Source organism: Saccostrea cucullata, unplaced genomic scaffold, assembly GCF_032062105.1.
Source record: "Saccostrea cucullata isolate Sc308-1 unplaced genomic scaffold, CSIRO_AGI_Scuc_v1 ctg3121, whole genome shotgun sequence".
Lineage (NCBI taxonomy): Eukaryota > Metazoa > Mollusca > Bivalvia > Ostreida > Ostreidae > Saccostrea > Saccostrea cuccullata.
Window position 1 is genome coordinate 9,075 of NW_026933643.1, and position 24,766 is coordinate 33,840.

Genomic DNA, 24,766 nt, shown 5'->3' on the forward strand with positions numbered 1-24,766 from the left:
TAGGTTGCCAAGTACACGTAAGTCCAAACTTGCAGCTTATAATTCTTAAACTACTGCTTATTTTTCAAAAAGTGTGCGTTTTTCTAAAACCTGAATATTTAATGCAAATAACTGATAAAATAATTGTACGTGAGTAATTGAAAAATATTAATTTATCGGGAGTTAAAATCACAACATTTAGATTTTCGAAACAAGCTTTGACCGAAAAAAATATAAGAAATCTGTAAAATCTTTTTCTCATCAGTACATGCATACATTTATGTAAAATGGTAATAAAAATGGTGATATAAGTATTAAGAAATTTAAAATCATTGCTTTTTGGATGTTTTCAAATTGTAAACCACTATTACGTTTAAAAACGTACAAGTACAGGTTATACTTTGCTAAACAAGAAAAAAATGTTAACGTGTACGTGTAATTCTAACTTGTAGTTTACACGTACATGTACACGTACAAGTGAGCTTGCTAAACCTCTCTATTTAAAAACAAAAAACAATTAATTGATACCACCGATGCCCAGCCCTTGCAACGTGGAATCCTCCTCATCAAAGGTCATGTATTTTAAGAAAAAAATAAACCCAATGGATATTATAGGGTTATTGAACTTATATCGGTGAATATTGGCACGAGTTGGCTGTTCAAATGCACGAGCTTGCGAGTGCATTTGAATAGCCAACGAGTGCCAATATTCACCGATATAAGTTTAATAACTCCTTTATTATATAGCTAAAACATTTCCACATAATTTATAATAGTTATTCCAACTAAAAAAAACCGTCAAATTAATGATTTTTTCAGTATCGGTATTCAAAGTAACGTTTGTTCTGTTAGCATTCAATATCGCGTCATTCCCATAACCCTACCGAGCGATATGATTTGCTTATTTAGGTTTTAATGTGTCTAATACCTACTATATTTTAATAAATAATTTCATTTTAGTGTGGAAAATAAACACATCTTACCTAATACCACATCCTTTCTTTAATTTAGCTCTGAGAATTTGACCAGACGACCTTTTTTTGTTTACAACGGGGCGTTCGATATTGAACACTCGTATTCGGAATGTTTCGGGCATACTCATATACGTAATACAAAGTTAGCGTTCAATAAAACGTCAAGATATTCAACGCTAAAATTCTCTAGATTTTTGGTAGTATTTTATTAGAGATTATTTATTAGCTATATAATAAAGTTAATTTATACACAACAATTCCCCACGATAAATTAAAGTCCAGGCTTTTTCATATCATTGAATCGAATGTATCTAGATACAAATAGTTTTGTGCCTTCTTCATCACTTGATCTTATTTTTATTTATACAATGTACTGTGATATGAACTTCTTACCCAGATCGAGCAAAGATTCCATCTCAAAGTTTGCAGTAGACCGAAAAACACTTTTCCTTTTTAATCCTGTAATTAAAAAAGACGAACAAATATAGGAAATTTGAGAAATAACTGTTACACTGTATGATATTTGAAAGATACTGGTGTTTTTCCTAAAAAGTAATTAAAATAACTATAATGAAACATGATATACGAGAGTTCTTCGAAAAATTCGTGGACTCCTGTCATATCTTTTTTCTAATTAACGTCATATAACCAAATTTGGTAGAAATAAATCCAAATGATTCGTATAAAAAAATAAATTGCCATGATTAAATTTAAACCTATCCAGAATTTGAAACTGCAAAAATCGGATCGAGGAGCAAGTAAAAAATTTAGTAATTGACAAACAACACACGAAATAAATATGACAATGTCTGTAATCATTTTCTCTCATATTCTAATCATATTAAATTGGAGCAAAAACGGGAAAAAATCCTAAACTTTGAAATTGAGGACTGCAACATTGATTCACATTTCAAATTTTTGCTAAAAATTTTAATAAGTTTAAATGAAATCAATTTGGGAAAATGCGTAGTACTCATTGAAAGCGACAAAAATGAGGATGTTTTTGAACTTCACAAAACAGCAGATGAGGATGGAATTTTGTGTTATATTCGGAAAAATTCTGAAAACTCAAAAATTATGTCGAAATTACGTCGTGCGTGTGTTTTTAAATGGTACAGTCGGCATTTGAGCAACAGAGTCTCTGTATCGGATGAGGACAATCTGTGAGGACACAGTTTATTTAATAACAAGAGGTCCATGGGACACATTGCTCACCTGAGTAACTTGGATGATGCAGTTCTTTACCAGATTCCCCCTCATACTCCTCTACCCCCTTCCCTTTTATGATTTTAAAACTTTAAAATCTACACTACCCCAGGATGCTTCCACATAAGTTTTAGCTTTCCTGGGCGAGTCTTCTTGAGAAGATTTTAAGATTTGTTCTATATATTTCTATGTAAAACTTGGATTCACTAGTATGGCCCCGCCCTACCCCCGGGGGTTATAATTTTAACAATTTAATATTTATGATACCCAAGGATGCTTTCACATAAGTTTTAGCTTTCCTGGCCGAGTGGTTCTTGAGAAGAAGATTTTTAAAGAATTGTCCTATATATTTCTATGTAAAACTTGGATTCCCTATTGTGGACCCGCCCTAACCCCGGCGGTAATGATTTTAACAATTTAATATCTACACTACCCAAGGATGCTTCCACATAAGTGTCAGCTTTCCTGGCCCAGTGGTTCTTGAGAAGGAGATTTTTAAGTATTTGTTCTATATATTTCTATGTAAAACTTGGATTCCCTATTGTGGCCCTGTCCAAACCCTGGGGGTCATGATTTTAACAATTTAATATCTACACTACCCAAGGATGCCTTTTTTGATTATCTCCCCTTGGGAGAGGACTTGGCCTTCATTTTAAGAATTTAAATTTACCCAAGGATGCTTTGTACCAAGTTTGATCAAAATTGGCTAAGTGGTTCTGGAGAAGAAGTTGAACATGTGAAAAGTTAACACACAGACAGACGGACGGACAGACAGACAGACAGACGGACGGATGGACGGACTGACGGACGAGGGACAAAAGATCAGAAAAGCTCAATTAAGCCTTCGGCTCAGGTGAGCAAAAAACTGATAAAAAACTTTAAAAATTTGGAACGTCATGAAAAGACATAGCGCTTGCGAGTTGCTAATCTTGTAAAAGCGGAGCTAAATAAAATAATTAAAACATTGACAAAGGAAATTTTACAATGAGAACAATTGTTAGAAAAAAGAAGTGTAGGAATTAGGATTTTAATAAGTATTTATTGAACTTAATTGTTGAATTGTATAGGATAGTATTTGAAAGAAATTCTTGACGCTATGTTTTGACGTTACATCGATATTGAGTATGCTCGGCTGGTACAAAACAGGTTGATTTTAAAATGAAGTAAATTAATTTCTATTCAATCGATTGAAATGAAACTTTACACATCAACAAAACAAATATTTTTACACAGGTTATTGAGCTTATTTTAAATTTCTTGAAAGTAGTATAACGAAGGCTGACATCGTCCACGAACTTTTCGAACAACCCTCGTGTATAGATTCCTTTATTAATCATTTTATGGTTACTTTATTGATATATTCTGAGTACATTTTTAGATTAGTGTGTACGTAGTGTTTATATGAAAATCCCGAATTTTATTTATTCATTCACCCAATTACTTACTAAAATTACACACTAAAACGCTTTGTTTTAAACAAAAGCATAATTACATGTAAACACACATTCATGGAATTAATTCTACCCTAGGGAAGAAGGATTCGGAGATAACAAACAGTATTCAATCTCAAAGTCCATTAAACAATATACAAAACAAGCAAAGTCAAAGAATTGTGGTCCCCCGCTTTCGGTGTCATTTTGGGTGAGAGGTAATTTTTATGACATTTTGTATCTAATATGAACGCCCTATCATTAGCCATCTAGGTCAAGGTCAAAGGGTTCACGTTCTTGTTATCCAATGAAAAGTCTTCTCAGAAGGAATTCATATGTGTAGTATGAAAGCCCTAGACCTTACCATTCAATAGTTATGGTCAAGGTTAAAGTTTTTCATAAATACAAAAGATCAAAGTCAACAAGTTAAGGTTAATGGTATCAAATGGAAGGTCTTGCAACAAAGAATACATATGCGAAATATGAAAGTCCTGGTATCTACAGTTCAAAAGTTGTGGTCATGGTCAAAGTTTTGAATAATAGGTCAAACTTCAAGGTCAAGGCTCAGGGGGCAAAGTTCTTGGTATTCAATGAAAGGTCTTCTCACAAGAATTATATATATTAAGTTTGAAAGCCCTAGCCCTTACCATTCAAAATTTATGGTCAAAGTTAAAGTTTTTTTCATAAGTATGGAAATCTCCAAGGTGAAGGTAAAAAGTCAAAGTTATTGGTATCTATTAAAAGTCCTTGCTACAAAGAATACATATGTGACATATGAAAGTCCTAGTACCTATCAAAGTTAAAGTTATTAAAGTAAAAGTTATTGCCAAAATAAAAGTTTGTTTTTTGTTGTGTAAAAGTGGTTCAAACTCCAAGGTCAAGGTCAAAAGGTCAAATTTGGTGGTAGCCAAAGAAAGGTCTTGTCACAAGGAATATACATATGAAATATGAAAGTCATAGCTCCACTTAATCAAAAGTTATACGCAAGGTTAAAGTTTTTGTGACGGACGTACAGACTGACGGATGGACGGACATGCAGACAGACGGACACACGAATGAGATTTAATGTCCCCTCGCTTTCGCGAAAGCGAGGGACAATAAGAGCAGAGCAAACACGGACCTCCGAAATATCAGAGGTGGGATTAGGTGCTATGGAGGAATGAGCATCCCCTGCCGCCTTGTGCTCGTTGTCATGATCAGGAAATAACGGAAACAATCCGTCATCAATTCAGTGTATCAATGTATCAATAATGGACTAACAATTGGTATGAAAAACGTTAGTCAGCAATTGACTCAATGATAAATTGTATTAGCTGACAAGGTCATTGTATCGACCACAGAACTTACAAAATGATGCCTTAAAACGAGACTGCTGATATTCTTGTTTCATCAACTTGCTTGTCAATAATTTACCTCGTTTAGGTAACTGTTCATACGTAGAGCATGCTCTTGCGTATCGAATCAACTGAGATATATATACACCGTATGCTGGTGATGAAGGTATAGTGCTGCATAAGTAAGGGAAGTTGACGATAGAAAAGTTAAAGTCAATACGTTAACATATAGCTTGGTTGTTAGATTACCATTAGTGTCTTTTACAAGTAAAATATCCAAATATGAGGCAGAGGTGTCGGACTCTGTGGTATCTTTTATCTCAAGCTCACCAGGATATATCGTGTCGCCTAGAAATGGAAATTATCATTATAAATTGACAATGCGTCGTCGACATATCTAAATGTCGAGTTGAAGGCCACAGGAAGTGTTTTCTTCCTTTCACGCATAAGTCTGCTAATAATGGGCCGCAATTTGTATCCATTGGAATTCCTATAGATTGTTGGAATACCTGGTCTTCAAAATCTACATAGATATTGTCAATCAGAAACTTAAGCATCTTCTTGATGTCAACTTCAGAGTACTTGTGTGTGCAATCAGAATCTGTTTTAACAAAATAAATTTGCAAATTACCAAAGACGAGGTAAGTAAATTTACGATATCCATTTTTATTGAAGAAGCAGCTGTCAATGATATCAAAAAGCCTGGATTTTAATTTGTCGTGGGGAATTGTTGTGTATAAATAATACTTATGTATTGATAATACTAATTCAAGCATCCGTTATATACTATTGAAAAAAGAGGCCTATGGGTCACGTCGCTGACCTGAGCACATTGGCTCAGAATAAAAAAAAAACACTAATCAGTATTGAAAAGTTTACTGTCGGTCAGTGGACTGCGCTTGAATTTTAATTTACTTGAGGATGTTTAAATACTAATATAGCAAATAACTTTCCAGTACATCAAAAACAAGATTTTTAAAGATTTTATTCCTTTAGATATTAATTTTTTGTATATGTAAACACAAAAAGGGGGGGGGTGGTCTTATTAACATTAATATGAAGAATTCGATGTTTTATACCAGTATCTCCCTTGTAAATAAACATAAACAGTAATGATGTTCAACTGTATGTTGATATTAAGAATTACCTTAGTTAGGAATTGTTAAAAGGGTGTCAATGTGCCTTTAAAGGTATGGGAATTGAGTTTTGTTCAAATGATGATCAAGGCCTTCCTCCAAAAGGATATAATTACAAATTAGTTTGAAAATAATGGCATCTTTTCAAAATCTTATCCAGAACCACTCAGTTACGAAAGATGGATTCATGTCGAATTATTCTCAGATAGAGTTAATTCATATATGATGATATTATGATACTTTGGGGTAGGATGCATGGGACTTCAATAACTGAACATAGTTTAACATTGGAATACATATTAAAAAGTGATACAATATTTAAAGCATTCTTTTCATTTCTTACCAAAATTAAAGCACTATGAAAAAGGAATACAGACAGAATGAATTAAAATAGTCTCCAATTTTCTTTTAATTATGTACCTTAAATGTACGATATTCAAAATGTCAAAAATGGTGTTCCTAAGAGATGTTCAAGTTCTGTTAAGATCATGCTATTATTTGCATAGAACAATGGTTAATAAATGCTCTCCAGATTTCTAATTAATCTGCAAAGAAATTTTTGTTTCTTTTCTAAAGATGGTCCATGAACTACAAACAAATATCTCGTCGAAAATACATGTAGTATATTATTCATATACAATATTAATTTAAACACATTTTTTTTTAATGCAAATGTTTTAATTACCTTGTTTTCGTCGGCATCTAAAAATGACACAGGCTAAGACAATAAGGAAGAGAAGAGAAACCGTGGCTCCAATTCCAGCTAATACTCCTACGTTTAGATATTCGTCGTGTACAGCCGTTCTTGTGGTATTGAAAGAACTAGTGAAATCAGTTGTCATATTCAAGACTCCCAGTATATTTGTCGATGTTTCTACTATTTTCGACCTTTAATCAACACAATTTAAATTTTAGCTTCAGATTTGTAGCTCATTGCAAATGGTCTTAAAAATCAGAAAGACGACCATTAAAGCACAGTGCCACCCAATGAAAAATTGTATATTTATTGCACACAAAAAAGTTCACTGTTTTCGTATTTGTTTAAACTGTCATCTGAAAATATTGATTACCACGTGTTCCTTAATATAATGTTGCATATTCTTTTTCTATTTCTACCAAAAAAAAAATCAATTGTTAAAAAACCTCTTTGGCCTGAAATTGAGAGAGTCGAATACTGTAAAACAACTTTTATTCGTGACGACTATATTCCGCAATTTACTTTATTAAAGTTGGTTTACAGTATTACATTTGTTTTTTACTGATTTTTTGGCTGGCATGATAATTCGGTCCAACGGGGTACACTGTATGTGCATATTTAAACTTCGAGGGTATTTGATAGATGTTTAAAAATGTTCTGAAAGCAAGCTTTTGTGAGTTTTAGTTTAAAGTCTGCAGATATTAATTCAGAATCGAGCGTAACTTATTTTGATACAATAAATGTACATTTTTTTTCTAAATGTATCACTGTCACCTTTCGGTCTGTCAATATACATGTAACTTTTCGGAGAATTACATTTCTGTAGAAAAAGATTGTATGAAGATAATGAAGAGCAAATCAATCGGTTTTCAGGAAACAAAGATAAAATAAAAAGTTATATAAATCTTTCAAGAAAACAATTTTAGTTTGCATATGGAGTATAAATGAATCACAACTCACGCATTGCATGATCTCTCTGCAATAAAACATCTTTCTTCTGGGTTAAGATGAAGACAAGCTGGATCTTTTTTAGAAAAATATATACATAAAATTATATGCATTGATGTCCTTGGGTAATATAATCTGCACTAAAATATTAATTTTGTAGATAAAATAATTTTATATATCCTTACATTTGTACAGGTCTGTGCTTCTGAAATACTGATCTGGACATCCCTCTGTAAAGCCACTACAGCTAATCTGGTCTAGAAATCCATTCCCTATCGATCTCAGACAATGACCTGAGTAGAAAATATACAATTAATGGTTTTTGATACATTAACGAATGCAAAAAAAAATTCTTTGAATATGTACATGTAATGAATATCGTTTAATTGTGCTGTTTTGTATTGCGTCAGAGACTATGGTGACAACTGCGCTCGAAGTAAATAGTACACGCCTTCTTAGGTCAATTAGGCTATATGATTAGTATTTTCATAGACCTAAAACGAAGGGACCGCCGACTCCGATGACGTCACAATAAATATCACTATACGATCTCCCTCCGATTGCAGTGCCCTCACCGGGATTCATAGAAAACATCCGGTATTACATAGATAACGCTATTCACATCTACATTGTCGAGATATTATAGCATTGAATGAATTAAACTTTTGCCTAATGTACCAATTTTTTTTTTACTAATACACTAAAGAGTTCCTTGAACAGTTTATGAGGTATTTATCTTCTTCTTTAATGTGTTAAAGAAAACTAAAACATGACTGATGTTCTGACATGATCACAGAGAATTTGTCGGCAGAGTTGTCAAACTACATGCAAGGTTCCTAAAGATGTAATAATCCGTTGAAAAAGGTTTTGTCACCCTGCCGAGATTTGTCTTCATTTCGTGCATTTTAAAATCTCGCATGTCCTCGTACGAAATGTATAGTGATATTTTCTTTTCATCGATATTGGTGAGTACTAGAGGCATTGTTGTTTTGATAAATTCTGATTTCGGCATTTAGTTCGGTTCACAAGTATCGAAAATCAACTCCAGTTGAAGACGGCGAAATTTCCAGTTTTCGTAATTGCGCCGGTTCTGACGTTTTCCTAGCATGTAAAATATCAAAATCTTAAAAAAGTCAGGAAAACGTCAGATTTTTCGGACTACTCAAGATGCTGTTTGATGAAAAAAAAAACGTTCATATTTATTTAAGAAACAAAAAGGCCTATTTATTGCGTGGAATTTTTTAAGAAGAGCAAAGATCTTTTGATTTATGAGAACTCCGATGGTTCGCAACAAGTCCCTGACGTACGTGACACCCTATCATGATTATGGTACAGTAACACGAGTAGGGAGGTAGAAATTTATAACCAACAGGGGTATTCTTTGACAAAGCCATGGGCGCTCCAACGCCATTTTTATTTTCAAAGATATACATAACGTAGACATTGATCATGGGTTTAGCACCCCCCCCTCCACTTTCAACAGGCACGTTATATAGTTTAAGCAAAAAAAAATTTGGATAATTGGTAGTGTTGGGATAAAAATTTAGAACTAAAAGAAGTTCTATCCTGACCCCCCCCCCCCTCCTAAAACTTTCCCATGCTTTCCATTTAATAATATAAACAATATTGGCTTTAGTTTCAGAAACATAAACATAGTGTAAGCACTTTATGGTTAACTGTCAGATTGAATTACAGATAATGATTTCAGTATGAATATTTTCAATGGACATTACATCAATTAAAACTTGTATTTACACAGTAGGTAAAAGATCAAACAGTTTAATCAAAGTGGCAATTGAACTTATGTAAAAAAAAATAATATAATAATAACTTAGCAGTGTTTGTTATTCAAAGCTGTTGATAAGACTGAATTATGATGCTCACATTGCTCAGCGATTATTTTTTTGTACTTAGCTGTTGTGATTATAATTGCATTGGAAATAATTATTTTAAAAAGACATTAAATATGCCATACATCTAAACCAGTGCTCACAAAATATAAGCTCACTATAGAAAAAGATGACTTATTAAACTGTAAAATCGCCTTTACGAATTTAAAGAAATAACTCTCATATACAATTCTAAACCTTGCATAATTAATGACAAATAGCATTGCTTTAAGTTGAATGACTTTTTTAATCAATAAAAAAGTGGAAAAGTCTAATATATAATAATGATTTTAATAATATTTCATTCCAGTCATATTAAATTATTTGATATTTATATTGATGCAGTTTGTATATGAGTTATGGTATACAGAAGTTAATAATAATCACATTCTGTGTATACGGTATAGTTGAAAAAATTGGACTTCCAACATGTCCAAACAATTCAGTCATGTGCATCTCCTCCATGTATAGATAGGAGACACCAATTTTGTTCCCTTTGCAGTTTTGTAACCAGTCATTGTTTTGTCACATCTAACTTATCATACCAGATGGTACATGGAATGGTACGTGTTCTCGAACATTTTCTATAGGTGTCACTGTATCACTGTGCAAGGCAGACTCCTTCTACAGACCCTGTGGGGGAAAAAAATCTCTTAGGAATTCTATTGATCACTGATCATGACTATGCTATAATCTTAGATTAACACTAATTAAATAATAAAACCTTTAAGAGTAATTACTAAATTCTTAAAAATACATGTGTATTTCATTATAACGGGAACATATCAATTTATTAAGTTATTTACTTACTTTTGGTTACTTATGGTATTTTTCCAACACAGGTCCTGTCAAGGTCCTCTTCGTCGGACTCCAAACTTGCTTTGTGACTACTTCTGACTACTATGTTGTTGATCTAAACCTGTAAACGACAGTTCACGATGTATTTATTTATATCAATTCAGCATAGATCTGGAATTTGTCGTTGTTTAAATACTGTTAGATAATAAATTGTGTAATTATTTTGTAAAATAAATAAGAAGATAATCATGTACTACCGTAAAATAAAATCCACAGCATTCAAGAGATGTCACGTCATGGTCAGCTGATGTCTGCATTTAAAAAGTTTCCATCGACTCCACAGCGTAAAGTTATAACTTCCAAAGTAGTAAATCGAGATCATTTAGTGGAAGAAAGCGTAGATAAGTGATGGATTACTCTAATTTGTTGTTATTTCCTTAAAGAATGCAAAAATTAATGCTGCGACAATAGTGATTTCATTACAGGAAGTTTGTTTCTATCCATCCCGTTGAGGGCGCTGCAATCGCAAGAAGATAGTGATTGTGACGTAATAAGTCGGTAGTCCCTTCGTTTAAGGTCTATGGTATTTTTCTTCGTACCCCAAAAGAATTGTTTGTACAAACGACTATTTCTGTGTTGATGCTGATAAAATGCGTTGATCATTCACACAGCAAAGCCGATTATCGTTTACGCTGAGCGTAATTTTTGGGGAAAAAACTTATTTAATTCGAAATTTTACTGAAATTGATGATATATATTGGAGTGATGATTATTATCTGGAAGTATACTACAATTAATATATGTATGTACATGACATCACACTTACATCATAATTTTGATCGACGTCATAAACTTGAGGTATCAGCTTATATGTTTAAGGAACAAAATGGAATTTATTTGCACTTAACACCTTTGTACAACTAAACACTGAAACTTCTAGGATCTTAACCAGAAATTTAAAGGATGACAACGCTCATCCATAACATTAACCATGAACCACCATATTCTAATAAAAACAAGTTAAAGTGACCACTATATTCAAACTGATAGAGGATACATACATTGCCCATTATGATATCAAAGCAAAGTAAAAAAAAATCTACATGTTTGACTCAAGCATAAAAAAACAAATAGTAATATAACAGTGTATGTCTTTAGAATCTCAAAATATGTCTGAGGAATTGGTTTACCTTTCTCGTAGATTCCAACAATTGTTTTCGTAAAACAGAACTCTAATAAAGCTGTGAGGTTTTTATTTGGAACACAAACATAACGGCTCCGTCCGTTCTCATCTTCACCACACCCCAGTCTGGTAGCCGCCTCAGTTGTCTTCTCCTGACTTAAAGGACAGGAATCCACCACAAATCCAAACCCATCGTACGACATGCTGAAATGTCTTTAAGAGTCCGCTCCAATTGCACGTTTACTGTTGAAATTTCAAACACCGCATTAAAAGTGTAAAATCATAAGTACATGTAATAAATTTGCTGCAACTGTGAATTATTAAAACATCGCTTTATAATAGAAACACCATTAAGCGTTGCTTTTGCAACATTTTGTATTACTTTAAGAACGGTACATTTTTTGTTAATATACAATCAAGCTTCTTTAAAAAATCACAGAGTTATGTATCTAACATAAAATCAAATATTGATCATCCAAATGAATGGTGTTCTGTTATAAATATTTATTTGTTAACAAGTATTATATCTTATCTAAAGCTATTATGATTATTTCAGTATTATTGAAATGAATGCTGGAGTTTACAAATGGATTACCCATTTTCCTTTAATTTCTATATAAATCTTGTACTTTTAGTTAGTGTTTCATCATAGCATCTCTTTGAAATATGGTTTGAAATCGAACGTTTGATATATAATTATATGTGATAAGTTTTTAAATATTTTATATGATAAAATGAAACACAAACGAAATACAAGTTCCTTTAATTTGAAAAAAACGCTGATGATGGACTAAAGTGAGCTTGTTGACAATGAACTACACGTAATTTGTAATTGTTGATAAGAAGTTTGTTTACATGCAGTATTGCTTAACAGATATAATTTTTCACAAAAAGCAGCATTACATTGTTTTGTACTATAATGTGAAGGGGAGTCTTGAGTTCTCTTATTTTCCGATTTATTTCCAGAGGATGACAGGCAAGCAAATTCATCTGTTTTGATGAATTTCATATACCACCTCGAAAATCAATTACAATTTTATGTGCTTTCATTTGGTTGCAGAATTTCAAAGTGGAGCCAATATAACATCAGCGCCTATGTTAAAATAATGAGTGATATATACTCACAGAAATGTAAAAAAAAATATTCCACTTGTGATAAAACAGACAATAGTTATAAATTCCGATTAATAAAGGCAAATATCTAAGAAAAAGCGTCAAGCAAGTAACGTATTTCTGTGGGTTTTTTATTTATTTATTTTATTTTATTTTTTTGTTTTACATTTTTTTGTTTATTTATATATACTCTTCAAAAAAAAAGAAACGCATTATAGGAACAATGCCCTGAAAATTTGTGATGGTTTTGTCATACCTTTTTTTGTATGGATACGATGTATTCGAGTTAAATGAATGATTTTTTAATGCAATTGTTAACTTTACAGCTATTCTACAAGTGGTACAGACAAAAAGAGTTTAAATCAGGTTTTATCTGAAAAAAATCACGCTTCCTAAAATTGCAGCATCTGAATGTTGCGCTGCACAAAAAGGAAAGTTGGCAACTGGAAGCAGGTGTACTGCAATCTACAATTGCAAGAGGTTTTAATGTTACACACAGACCATATCTAACCTATAAAACAAATCATTAACATCGAACACCCAATGTTCGCAAAAAATATGGATGACTACGTTTGACATCAGCAGCACAGCATCACTTCCGAGGATTACGTAAATTGCATGAATGTAATGCAAGGACGTCATCTAAAGCATTAACCATCCCCGAACTACACAGATCATCTTACAAGACAGTTTTCAGTTGACTACGAATTATTGCAAGAGGATTATCAATGCCTTTGTTCCGACCCAGCAACACCCCAAATATCGACTTCAAAGATCTCAGATGAAAAGAGGATGACCACAGCATCACTGCTGTACATTTTGTTTAACCCACTAGTCCATAAATTTTATCTGAAAGCATCTTGTAAGTTTAAGAGTTCTTATGCTTTTTAATGACGGTTAGATAGATAACTGCGTCCATGAAGTTAAAAAAAGTCGGTAGTGGTAGTGTAATGATATGGAAAATTGTATTATAAGAAAGTAAGATTGATTTGGTTCGAATGCAATGGAATTTGATGGGAAAAGGTACTCTAACCATGTTCTACTTACACACACTTATTCAATTTTTCAGCATCTTAGAGCCGTATTGCAATCCCACAATACACAGCCACATATGGCTCGTTTGTCACACCTATTTTTGCAAAGAAACAACAACCTGTTTCAGTCACAGTCATCTAAATAGCTAGATTTGATCCAAATTAAGCAGCATTGGACAAAATGGTTTGACATGATATGACAAAGACAATCGCATCCCCAGACTCTGCAACAGCTGACAAAAGTTCTACATTTGGACTCGGAGAGTATTCCTGTACAGTTTTTATTACGCACATTTTCTTCCATTAGATGTCGTTTGAGGTTATCATTTGTGTCGGCAGGGGACATACCAGATATTAATCTTTAATGGTCTTAAACTGACTATAAATTTAAAATTGTTGAGTGATTACAACATTTAGATGGTATTCCTGTTGCTTACCACATTTCTGTTTTATCAATGCATCAATTTACTTAATAATCTTTATGTTCAATTTGTCACTAAAATTCTACGATGTGTTTTTTATTTTTTTTTTTTTTTGAAGAGTATATTTATTTATTTATTTATTTTGCTTTTCATAAAGGTGGTTTCAACCGGGTACATACCCTCTTCTGGATTGTTTCTGTATAATCTTGCTCAATTGACCAGGAATCAAATTAATGCCAAGATATGTTAGTGTCAATTTTTATCATCAACATGTTAGAGTAGTCTTTTCAACGGCTATTGTTATGCATATCTCTAACCTTGACCAGATTGCGAACGGAGAGAAGTGGATGTTAACTCTTAATAATTCTTTAAATCTTTTGTTTAGGGCAATTAAAAAAATGTCGACGCAAAGTAAATTCCAATGATACGAAATGATACGCCTGATAAAGTCAGCAGAGATACACGACTCCCTGCTCGCTTCCGTAACATGCCCCCCCCATCCCCATATCTTGCGAAGTTTCCCTTTGTATTCTCGATATAATTGCAACTACCACAATCCTGTTTTGCAAAATGAAAAGAAATAAATTAAAAAATTACGTGAATAGACGTTTTACTTTGCATTCACTGTATTCCGTGATACGATTACGATGAAAAAGGATTTTAAAACGAAAGTTGAAATTTTACCGGAAATGTATATTTGATAAAAAATTAAATGATACTTACATCTGTTAACTCGATTCTCTATAGTCAAATATATTGTAAAGTAGCATTCATTGTACCATTTTAGATAACTTTACATATGTTTCTAACAGATAGTAAATTGTACAACACACTGAGAATTTCAGGACGCTACCCGTGTGACCTCACCTCCAAAACAGAGTGCACTTATTGATTTAAATGTTTATGGCTTACCAAGCATTAAAGGGTTGAGTGCAGGTAATAGGTGGCGGATTTAAAATTTATACAGAGCGATACATGTTAAAGGTGCATAAACGAGGAGTTGATGTTAATGTTTTCTTAAATTTCCTTATGTTTTTAATGTTACAATTTACCCAATATATTGCAGTAGCATTTCACTAAATATTTTTTTTTTAAATCATATTTCATAAGTTATTGAAACTTCGAAATTCTGAATGGGTTTAATTGAGACATCCTTGCACTTTCAAAAATTATCACTTATTCTAAATACTTAAAAAAAGATGTAATTTTCTTGTATATAAAAAAATATTAAAACAGTTCTATAATCTAGAAATTTCGAAGTAAAAAAGTACTTATAATATTTTCGTGTGATTGATTGATTGATTAATTGTATACTGTTTAACGTCCCTCTGCAGAATATTTCACTGATATGGAGATGTCACCATTGCCGGTGAAGGGCTGCAAATTTAGGTCTATGTTCGGCACTTAAGGCCTTTGAGCAGGGAGATCTTTATCGTGCCACACCTGCTGTGAAACGGGGCCTCGGTTTATACGGTCTCATCCGAAGGACTGCCCCATTTAGTCGCCTTTTATGACCAGCAAGGGGGTACTGAGGACCTATTCTAACCCGGATCCTAACGGGGCTATTTTCGTGTGAAATGAAATGACATTTCAATATTCAAGTCATAATATTTTACAAGACAAGTGAGAAAATAACAATAAACGTCAAACTTATGGAATTTATTTTTTTTTTACAAAAGGGGTATTGGGGTAGAGTGTGTCAACTTATTTATGCAGGATTTTGAAAAAAGAATTCCCTCCATCTCAGGCCTGTAGGTTGTCAGTAGAAACTACAATATATTTACTTTTGGAAGTGGTAAATATAAAATCAATCATCCGAAATTGCGAGGAATTTAGTTAACTAGTGTTTAATATAGTATTCCATGAACCCATGTAATTGAAGAAATGCCACTTGCTACATTTCAAAGTTTAGAGGCATAATATATTTTTAAACATGTTTTTGATTGCAGGCTATATAATGTAAAATGTTAAGTCAAATAAGAGTTGCCCATCTAAATATATCTATTTAGTATAAACAAAACAAATATAAACAGAGTGCATAAAATACAGTCACCTGACATTCTAGAGGCAGAGTCAGGTGCCTAGGAAGCGTAAACATCCTGTGTGTACCGGTCACAACCCCGCTTTGATTCCCCCTATATATTGATTCAGGATTTTGAATAAAGTTTTTCTTCCATATATAAGCCCTTATGTTGTCAGTTAATAGTGTAATATGTATGAACAGTTTAATTGAAGAATTGCCATTTGCTATACATTTCAAAGTTTAGAGGCGTATTATATTTTTTTGAAATGTTTTCATTGCATGCTATATAATGTGAAAAGTTAAGTCAAATAAGAGTTGCCTATCTAAATATATCTATTTAGTATAAACAAAACAAATATAAACAAAGGACTTAAAACTCAGTCACCTGCAACTCTAGAGGTCGAATCGGTTGCCTAGAAAGCGAAAACATCCTCTGTGTATCGGTCACAGCCTTGCTGAATTACCCCCTATGTATTGATCCGGTAGACAGAACGATTTATAGTCAAATTAAAGCCATCATAATTGGTATACAATTACCCACACAATGCTACATGTAAAACAGTCACGTGACTTTCCAGAGGTTGAATCAGGTATATTAGAGGAGTAAGCATCCTCTGTGTTCAGGTCACAACCCCGCTGTGATTCCCCCTCTATGTATTTCCATATGTTAGACAGAACGATGTTTAGTCAAAATTACCTTAATTACAAAGGCCTCATATAGTTGGTATACCTGTTCAACAAATTAGACAATGATACGTTATATTGGAGTATTTGCTAAAACGGTCATTATAAGAAACATATTAGTTCCGAAATGAATACTTTGAACAAGACTGTTTAACTCCCTGTACCATTAATTCAACATAACATAAATGAATAGCATACATTGTTTTTAAAAATTGATCATGCTTACATATAGAGCCACTTCTTGAGTAACAAATGAATTGGAAACATAAACACTATAAGCCGATAATACTGGGTTAATACAAAAGAAAATAAGGAAAGTTGAAGATGGAAAACAAAAGTCTTCTCGTTTGTCTTCCAATTTAGTTTGTAATTGGCTTTTATCGTCTAAAGTCAGTAATACACAACACGATATGAAACAGGTGTAACAAAGTCTGTGGTGTCTTTACAGGTAATTCAAGTTCACTGGTATAATTCGAGTTCATATAATACATGTATATTAGGTAATAAATAAATACTCCTGAGTGATAAATCATACACGATGTATCATATCATCAATTCGAATGTCACAAACCTTGTTTATCTCTCATAATTCAGAGATTTTTATAATAGATTCTGTTTTATGGATATTTAAAATTGGGTAAGTTAATAAAGGAAACATAAGGTGCATATTGAATGCCTGCGGTTAGAAATGTGCAAAAGAGCTTTGTTTTTCATGAGGTCAGGAAACTCTGCATTTCGAAAATCAATACATCTAAATTATTATAAAATTATGTTTTCTTCTGTAATTTAAAGAGTATATCTATCTTAGCCTAGGCCGGAATTAAAAATATCTTTGTTTCCCCTAACCCGACCCTAAATTTTCAAGTTGGGTCGGTAGGTAGGTAAACAATTTTTTTCTGACAGCAGCTTTGAAAGTACATTCTAAAACTTAATGGAAAATTACGTTTATACGAACATAAATAAATAAATAAGAAAAGTACAAAAATTAACAGAAAGTGGTCTGTTAACAAAATACTAAGTATCATACATATACCGTTTAAAAGCAAATTTCATGATTTATTAATTCAAAACTGTTATATATTCAGAGAAGGGTATGGGGATAACGAACAGTATTCAATCTCAAAGTCCATAAAACAATACAACATATGAGCAGAGCAAACACAGACCCCCGAAACATCAGAGATGGGATCAGGTGCCATGGAGCAGTGAGCATCCCCTGCCGACCGGTCCCACCCGCCGTGTGCTCTTAGTCAATAACGGAAAAAATCTGTCGTCAATTCAGTGTATAAATAATGGACTAACAATAGGTATGAAAAACGTCAGTCAGCATTTGACTCAGTGATAAATTGTATTTGCTGACAAGGTCATTGTATCGACCATAGAACCTATGAAATGATGACTTTAAACGAGACTGCTGAGATTCTTGTCTCATCAACTTGCTTGTCAATAATTTACCTCGTTTTAGAAATTCTTCATACGTAGAGCATGCTCTTGCGTATCGAATCAACTGAGATATATATACTCCGTATGCAGGTGATAAAGGTATATTGCTGCATAAGTAAGGGAAGTTGACGATAGAAAAGTTAAAGTCATCACGTTTATCATAAAGCTTGGTTGTTGGATTGTGGAATATCTCACGCCATAGTACATTTATATAAATCAAATAAAAAAGACAAGTTTCTCAAGTACGCAAAGACCGGACATCCGAGTATATTTTTCAAACCTTCCATCAGCCTCTAGTGCTTATGGACAATCAATGTACTTTTTTGAGGGCCATGAGATTTGCGGTGGTTCTTGAGCATTTTGCTTTGGATTATAGTAAGTGGCTAATTTTAAGTCGCAGGTTCAAATCCCAATGAGGAATGTTGAATACGGTCTTTCAAATAGAACCATAAAACATATTTCCAATGTGGCAGTAGATGCTGTCTCAAAAAAGACCCTTCTATGGCAAAAAAGTGCCGAGTACGTCTAAATTTGGAACAATGAGGAAATGTTAAAATGTCGTCCAAGCAAATCTCAAAGGCATTAAAAGCATAGAGACAACCAATCTTCAAGGGCCTAATCAAAGAAAAATACACTGGACGTCTCAGGAAGCTGAATCATGATTTCAAAACTATTTGGAAAAAGTATGTACACAATATTTGATTGAACCAAACCGAAGATCTACAAATGATAAAAAATGCTATATACAATGTAATAGTCACGAAGTTTAACTCATACATAAAGGCATGAAGAAAGGACATCTGATTTATATCTATCAGGATGAATATGCAGACATATTTACAACAACTCCTATGGCTCCATAGACCAGAATGGCATATAGTAAACATAGGAACATAGATGAACTGGTTATTAGATTCAAAAAATTAAATATAAAATGCAGTGAAATTGAATGATGTGTTTACTAGGTGGGCCCATCGTCTGCTCATGATATGGGCCTTGCCATGTATTACGGAACCTTAAGAGTTTCAAGAGTGAAGAATTCTAAATAGCCAAAGGCATAAGATTGAGATGTCGCCATTGTTTTATGAAGAACTAATTCTCTGTAATCACATCTGGATGCCATTTTGTTTCCAACAATTGCTTGAAAATCACAGTAGAACAATTTCGGCCGTTTTCATAAAAACTGATTTTGATGAAATTGTATTTTATAAAACTTGTTAACAATAAAAATAATTTTTGAATCATCTTATTTCAAAAATAATTTCAGTCGGCGCGATTAAATTGAGTCGGTCGCGTTAGGGGAAACAAAGGTATTTTTTATTTTGGCCCTATTGATCATATGTTGTGATGGTAACAATGACACTTTCGTGTAATGTTACGTAACATTGAAAAAGTGTTATTTTTATTATCAGCTCCCCCTTCTTACGACAAAGTTACCAATATTAGTTTCCAGCCTCTCTTTACACATGAGAACCAGTATATCCAGTATTCCAGCAGGCACACAACATTGAATAAACTTTAAATCAACGTTGTATTTCTATGTTGATTCAACATCGATTTTACGTTACATTTAAAAAAAAATGTATCAACGTTGAATTCTTAAATTGAATCAACATTGATAATCAACGTTGATTAAATGTTGAAAAACAGTTGATTCAACATTTATTCAATTATTTAATTTGGAAAGGGGATGTCTTATAGCAATAATATACTTACTTAAAATTTCAATCGTTTTATTGCACGGTTGCTAAGATGCCTTCGTAATTGTTGAAGGGATAGCGACCTTCTGATAAGACAGATTACTTTCAAAGTACAAAATAGTAATACTACTCAGTTATCTTTCTCAGATTTCTGAGACCTCTGAGTAGTTAATTTGAGGAGATTAAAAATAAGATGGAAACATTACTTTCAATTCTTTTGATAATTTCATTTTAATTTTTCTATTATATTTAACAATAAAACATAAAAATCCAACATCAAATGACTTATAAATTGATAACTTTTATCTTTTTTATGAAACATTTTAAAAATGGTTTAATATTTCAAGTGCTTAATACAGGTTTTTAATTAGAATGACTTTTTTCACATGAAAGAATATTTAGAAGAAAGATATAACTCCTCATCACAGATATTTTTTTTCTTATAACTACATACAACACTGTGATTTTTTCTGACTTAGGAAACATCGCTCCATGATATTTTCTAAAATGATTTATATAGATATAATAGTAAGTTTTATTTTCATATCCACCTCATATATTATATTTTATGTTGTGGTGATAAATCGTTGCTCTTTCTATTCTCTGTGTTCAATTTCTTCATTTCATTATCTGCACATAAAAATCATTTCTGAAAAAATAAGCAGCGTTTTATGCTTCAAACTATTTTCCATGTGATTCTAATGTCATTGTTGTTTACGAAAATCAATATTACAAATTTAAAACTTTCTTAGGTGAAAGTTATGGCAGAGGGTCGGGACCCCTTAAACGAAACATATGGTATACATGTATCACTATATAAAAAAAATTGTATATTGTAAACAGTAATTGTTTAATTTCCTATCAATAGTTAATTGTGTTACAATAATTTTCACCAAAATACATTTTATAAATTAATCATGTTACAAAACCCGAGTATTTACAAACATTTTGTTTTAATTTCTCATGATCATGAAATAGTCTAGAACCATTCCAAGGTAAGATGCAAATATTATACGGTACTACTTTTGATGCACCAGATATGCATTTCGACAAATTATGTCTCTTCAATGACAATAGTACTCTGACATGCCGAAATGTTTTCTTTAAAGAGTATTTTTTTAATTAAATCTTGGTGTTGAATCCTGAGAGTTGCATTATGCTGTCTTTTTGAATATTTTCCGGATGTTCTATTGTATTTGCTCTTAATTCGTACTTTGGAAAATTCGTACTGAATTCATATTTATCATTGAATGTGTAAAATTCCAATACCCTATAAGTGAAAATTTTAGCGAGACGCAAATTTAACGATTTGTCCTAAAAGTTTATGCTTTATTATTAGCGAGAAACAATTTTAGAGATTTTAAAATCCTCACTAAAGAAGCTATTACAATTTAATTAAATGTTATTTTTAGAGATATTTAATTTTAGCGATCTCAGGACCCTCGCTAATAATACCAAAATTAAATCTTCTCTAAAAATTCTACTTATACGGTATTTTCCAACCTTGTTAGTTAAAAAATAAGGTATCATTTTTAAACATCTGTCGGGATATAAATACACTGTACGGGTTGGTCACGAGATTAAATCTACATTTGTGACTTATTCATACTCTATATATTTGCCTGATTGTGACTTTTAATGTGTAATATGCATTATTTTTCAAAACCAACGGCATGTATGTTATCCACTGAATGCCCGTCAACATATTATGACGTCACTGAGAAATTACGTCGAACGATTATCTATACGCACATCTATGACCTCTTGACCCCGTACCTGTATTTATACAGTCATAGATACGCATTGCTTTCAGTAGTGTTAAAAAAGGGAAAAATATTAATAATTGTTAGTAATGATATACGGTAGTGCGGCTTTGTCAAGTCCGACCTCATTATGGGCTGACAATGTTATAGTCCGACACTATTATAGTCAAAATTATCTATAAGCAAAAAATAAGTTTGACCCGCTCAGCGAAGATCCGACGTTGAATCAAAGTTGGCAATTCAACTCAATTTGAATTCAATATTGAGGGTTGAAAAGTCAATGTTGAATCAATTTTTTATCTAGATTTATCATTGTCTTAACCCAACTTCAACTAATATTCAACGTTTAAACAAAGTTGTGTGCCTGCTGGGATCAGCCACCAGGTGGCGCCGCAGGACAGTATTCCGCTTATCAATATCCCCCAAAGGATATTCCTCCTGATCCTTATCCTTATCAACACGTACTAAGTGTTTTACAAGGATTAGCTCACAATGTGGTAGTAAGACTTTATTTTGAGGAAGTTCAGGTCGGTGTTTACATGTACATGTACTATCCATCATATATATTTTATAAAACCTTAAACAAAAAGAAACTAAGCTTAGACGTCACCAACTGATGTTAATTAAGTGAGGAGTTTCCTGAATTAATATATGAAAAGTTCAAACATTATCCTGTGGATAACGCATTCCTTCCCTGGTAAAAGTATCACTTGGTCATGAAAAGTGCTGCTATTTCTTCACAGAAAACAAAACTCCAAAGTTGAGCACAAAACCGTGTTGAACTGTAACATTCTGCACACACGCATACAATCAAGAAATTTTCATAATTTCCTGTTTCCTTTTGAAACAAAAATCTTTGTTTTTGTTTGTTTGTTTTAACAAAATATACTGAATTCAAGATATAGTCACAGATTAAAATTTCCCATCATATGATATATCTAAAAAGGAAAGCAAGCTCAATCACCTGTGCTACAATCAGATAGGTTTAAACTTTGTATGGGTTTAATTCTTTTGGTTTTCAACAAATCAAGCCAGATGAAATGAAAAAAATTAAGATATAATGGATTCCTAAACGAAGGTATAGTAGTCATGCACTTGCATGCGCATAGTACATGTATAAAATCAATCTCGCTGAAGATTAAGTAATATCGCTCACTATGATATATTTTAAAAGTGAGAGGATTTTCTGGATGTAACCTAAATATATCAAAAGATTGAAAAGTATACAAAAAGTTATATATCTGCGAATTATTATTAGGTAAAGAGGCTGGTTCTGCTACAATGGTGATATCACGGCCAACCAGACAGGAATGGAGACTGCCTACCATTCTTTCTTGTTTATGCTGTTTATGGCCAACGGAATTTTTGCCATTTTTGCAGCTTGCAAGGTAATTATAGAAATGAAAATAGTATTTATATAGGAAGAATTATTTAAAACAAGTGAAATGTTCTCAATCATAAATAAAGTAGGAGCAACTGTGTTATTGTAAAATATGACTCTCATAAACGAGGGGGCCGTTGGTCTGCTTTTATCTTTCATTATTTATAGGCAAATTGAAGTATTGACAATGAAATGCATATGTGAATTTAAAACTCTTATCTTCATGACTTTTGGGAATAGACTTATGTATTGACTGCCAAGTAAGCATGTGCTTCACTAGAAAACAAAATGTGTAGTCTAGTGAATTTATCATTAAAACATTACGCAAGTGAGTTAAGGCTACATATGGAGGTTTCTATGCAATATTCCTAATTAAATTCCATAATTGCTCTACCTCACGCACAGAAAATGTTAAGACTTGTTTTTTAATACATCGACGACGTATTGTCAATTAATAATGATAATTTCCATTCCTACGTCGACACGATATATCCTGGTGAGCTTGAGATAAAAGATACCACAGAGTCCGACACTTCTGCTTCATACTTGGATATTTTACTTGAAAAAGACACTAATGGTAATCTAACAACCAAGTTATATGATAAACGTGATGACTTTAACTTTTCTATCGCAATCTTCCCTTACTCGTCACCTGAATACGGAGTGTATATATCTTAGTTAATTCGATACGCAGGAGAATGCTCTACGTATGAACAATTTCTAAAACGAGGTAAATTATTGACAAGCAAGTTGATGAGACAAGAATCTCAGCAGTCTCGTTTAAAGTCATCATTTCGTAAATTCTATGGTCGATACAATGACCTTGTCAGCAAATACAATTTATCATTGAATGAAATGCTGACTGACGTTTTTCATACCAATTGTTAGTCCATTATTTATACACTGAATTGACGACGGATTTTTTCCTTTCCGTTATTTCCTGATTATGACAACGAGCACACGGCGGGTGTGACCGGTCGGCAGGGGATGCTCACTCCTCCATGGCACCTGATCCCACCTCTGATGTTTCAGATGTCCGTGTTTGCTCTGCTCTTATTTTGTATATTGTTTAATGGACGTTGAGATTGAATACTGTTCGTTATTTCCATATCCTTCCATTATTGGTACCCACAACATGCCATAGCCAGTACACATTATGACGTCATCAAACTCTACTACACAAGCTTATAAGAAACATTAACAAAATCGCTTCGGCGCGAGGGCATACCTTACTTTGTTTTACAGAAACAAGGTAGAAAAAAACGAAGGAGATTCCAAGGATTTAAGATATTGCTGCACAAATATCGGCACTACAATTGTTTAGCTACTATTCCTGCAGTTTTAAGTTTAAACATGGTAAAAAATCACATTCCAGTGAAAGTTTCCTAATGTTTTTATCAATTAAGAAAGTTCATAGGATTAGTGCAGCAATTTTATTAATTTTAACAATATTCTCCTTAATATTATACATTGTTTATTTTCAATTAGATAGTTTATGCCCTTGCGCCGACGTGATTTTGTTGATGTGATTTATTATCTTGAATGGGAGAGAAAATGACGTCATGATATGACGTCATAATGTGCACTTGCGTTAATAAACTGAGGGTACTTAGTTTGTATTAGAAAATC

The 24,766-nt window shown here is 32.7% G+C and overlaps 1 protein-coding gene across 2 annotated transcripts; it reads right to left on the reverse strand.

Annotated features, from left to right (window-relative positions):
* Positions 1–1,192: 1,192 nt before the first annotated feature.
* Positions 1,193–15,012, reverse strand: LOC134238780 (uncharacterized). Of its 2 annotated transcripts, none has more exons than XM_062720897.1 (6): positions 14,867–15,012; positions 11,582–11,800; positions 7,890–7,997; positions 7,717–7,780; positions 6,745–6,947; positions 1,193–1,412 (listed from the first exon to the last, which is right to left on the reverse strand). In XM_062720897.1, exons 2-6 carry the CDS (start codon positions 11,775–11,777, stop codon positions 1,315–1,317), a joined length of 669 nt encoding a protein of 222 aa, XP_062576881.1. In that variant the 5' UTR covers positions 11,778–11,800; positions 14,867–15,012; the 3' UTR covers positions 1,193–1,314. The 2 variants fall into 2 exon arrangements, with proteins under 2 accessions (XP_062576881.1, XP_062576882.1); XM_062720898.1 differs by having other exon boundaries at positions 11,582–11,817.
* Between the last annotated feature and the right edge of the window lie 9,754 nt (positions 15,013–24,766).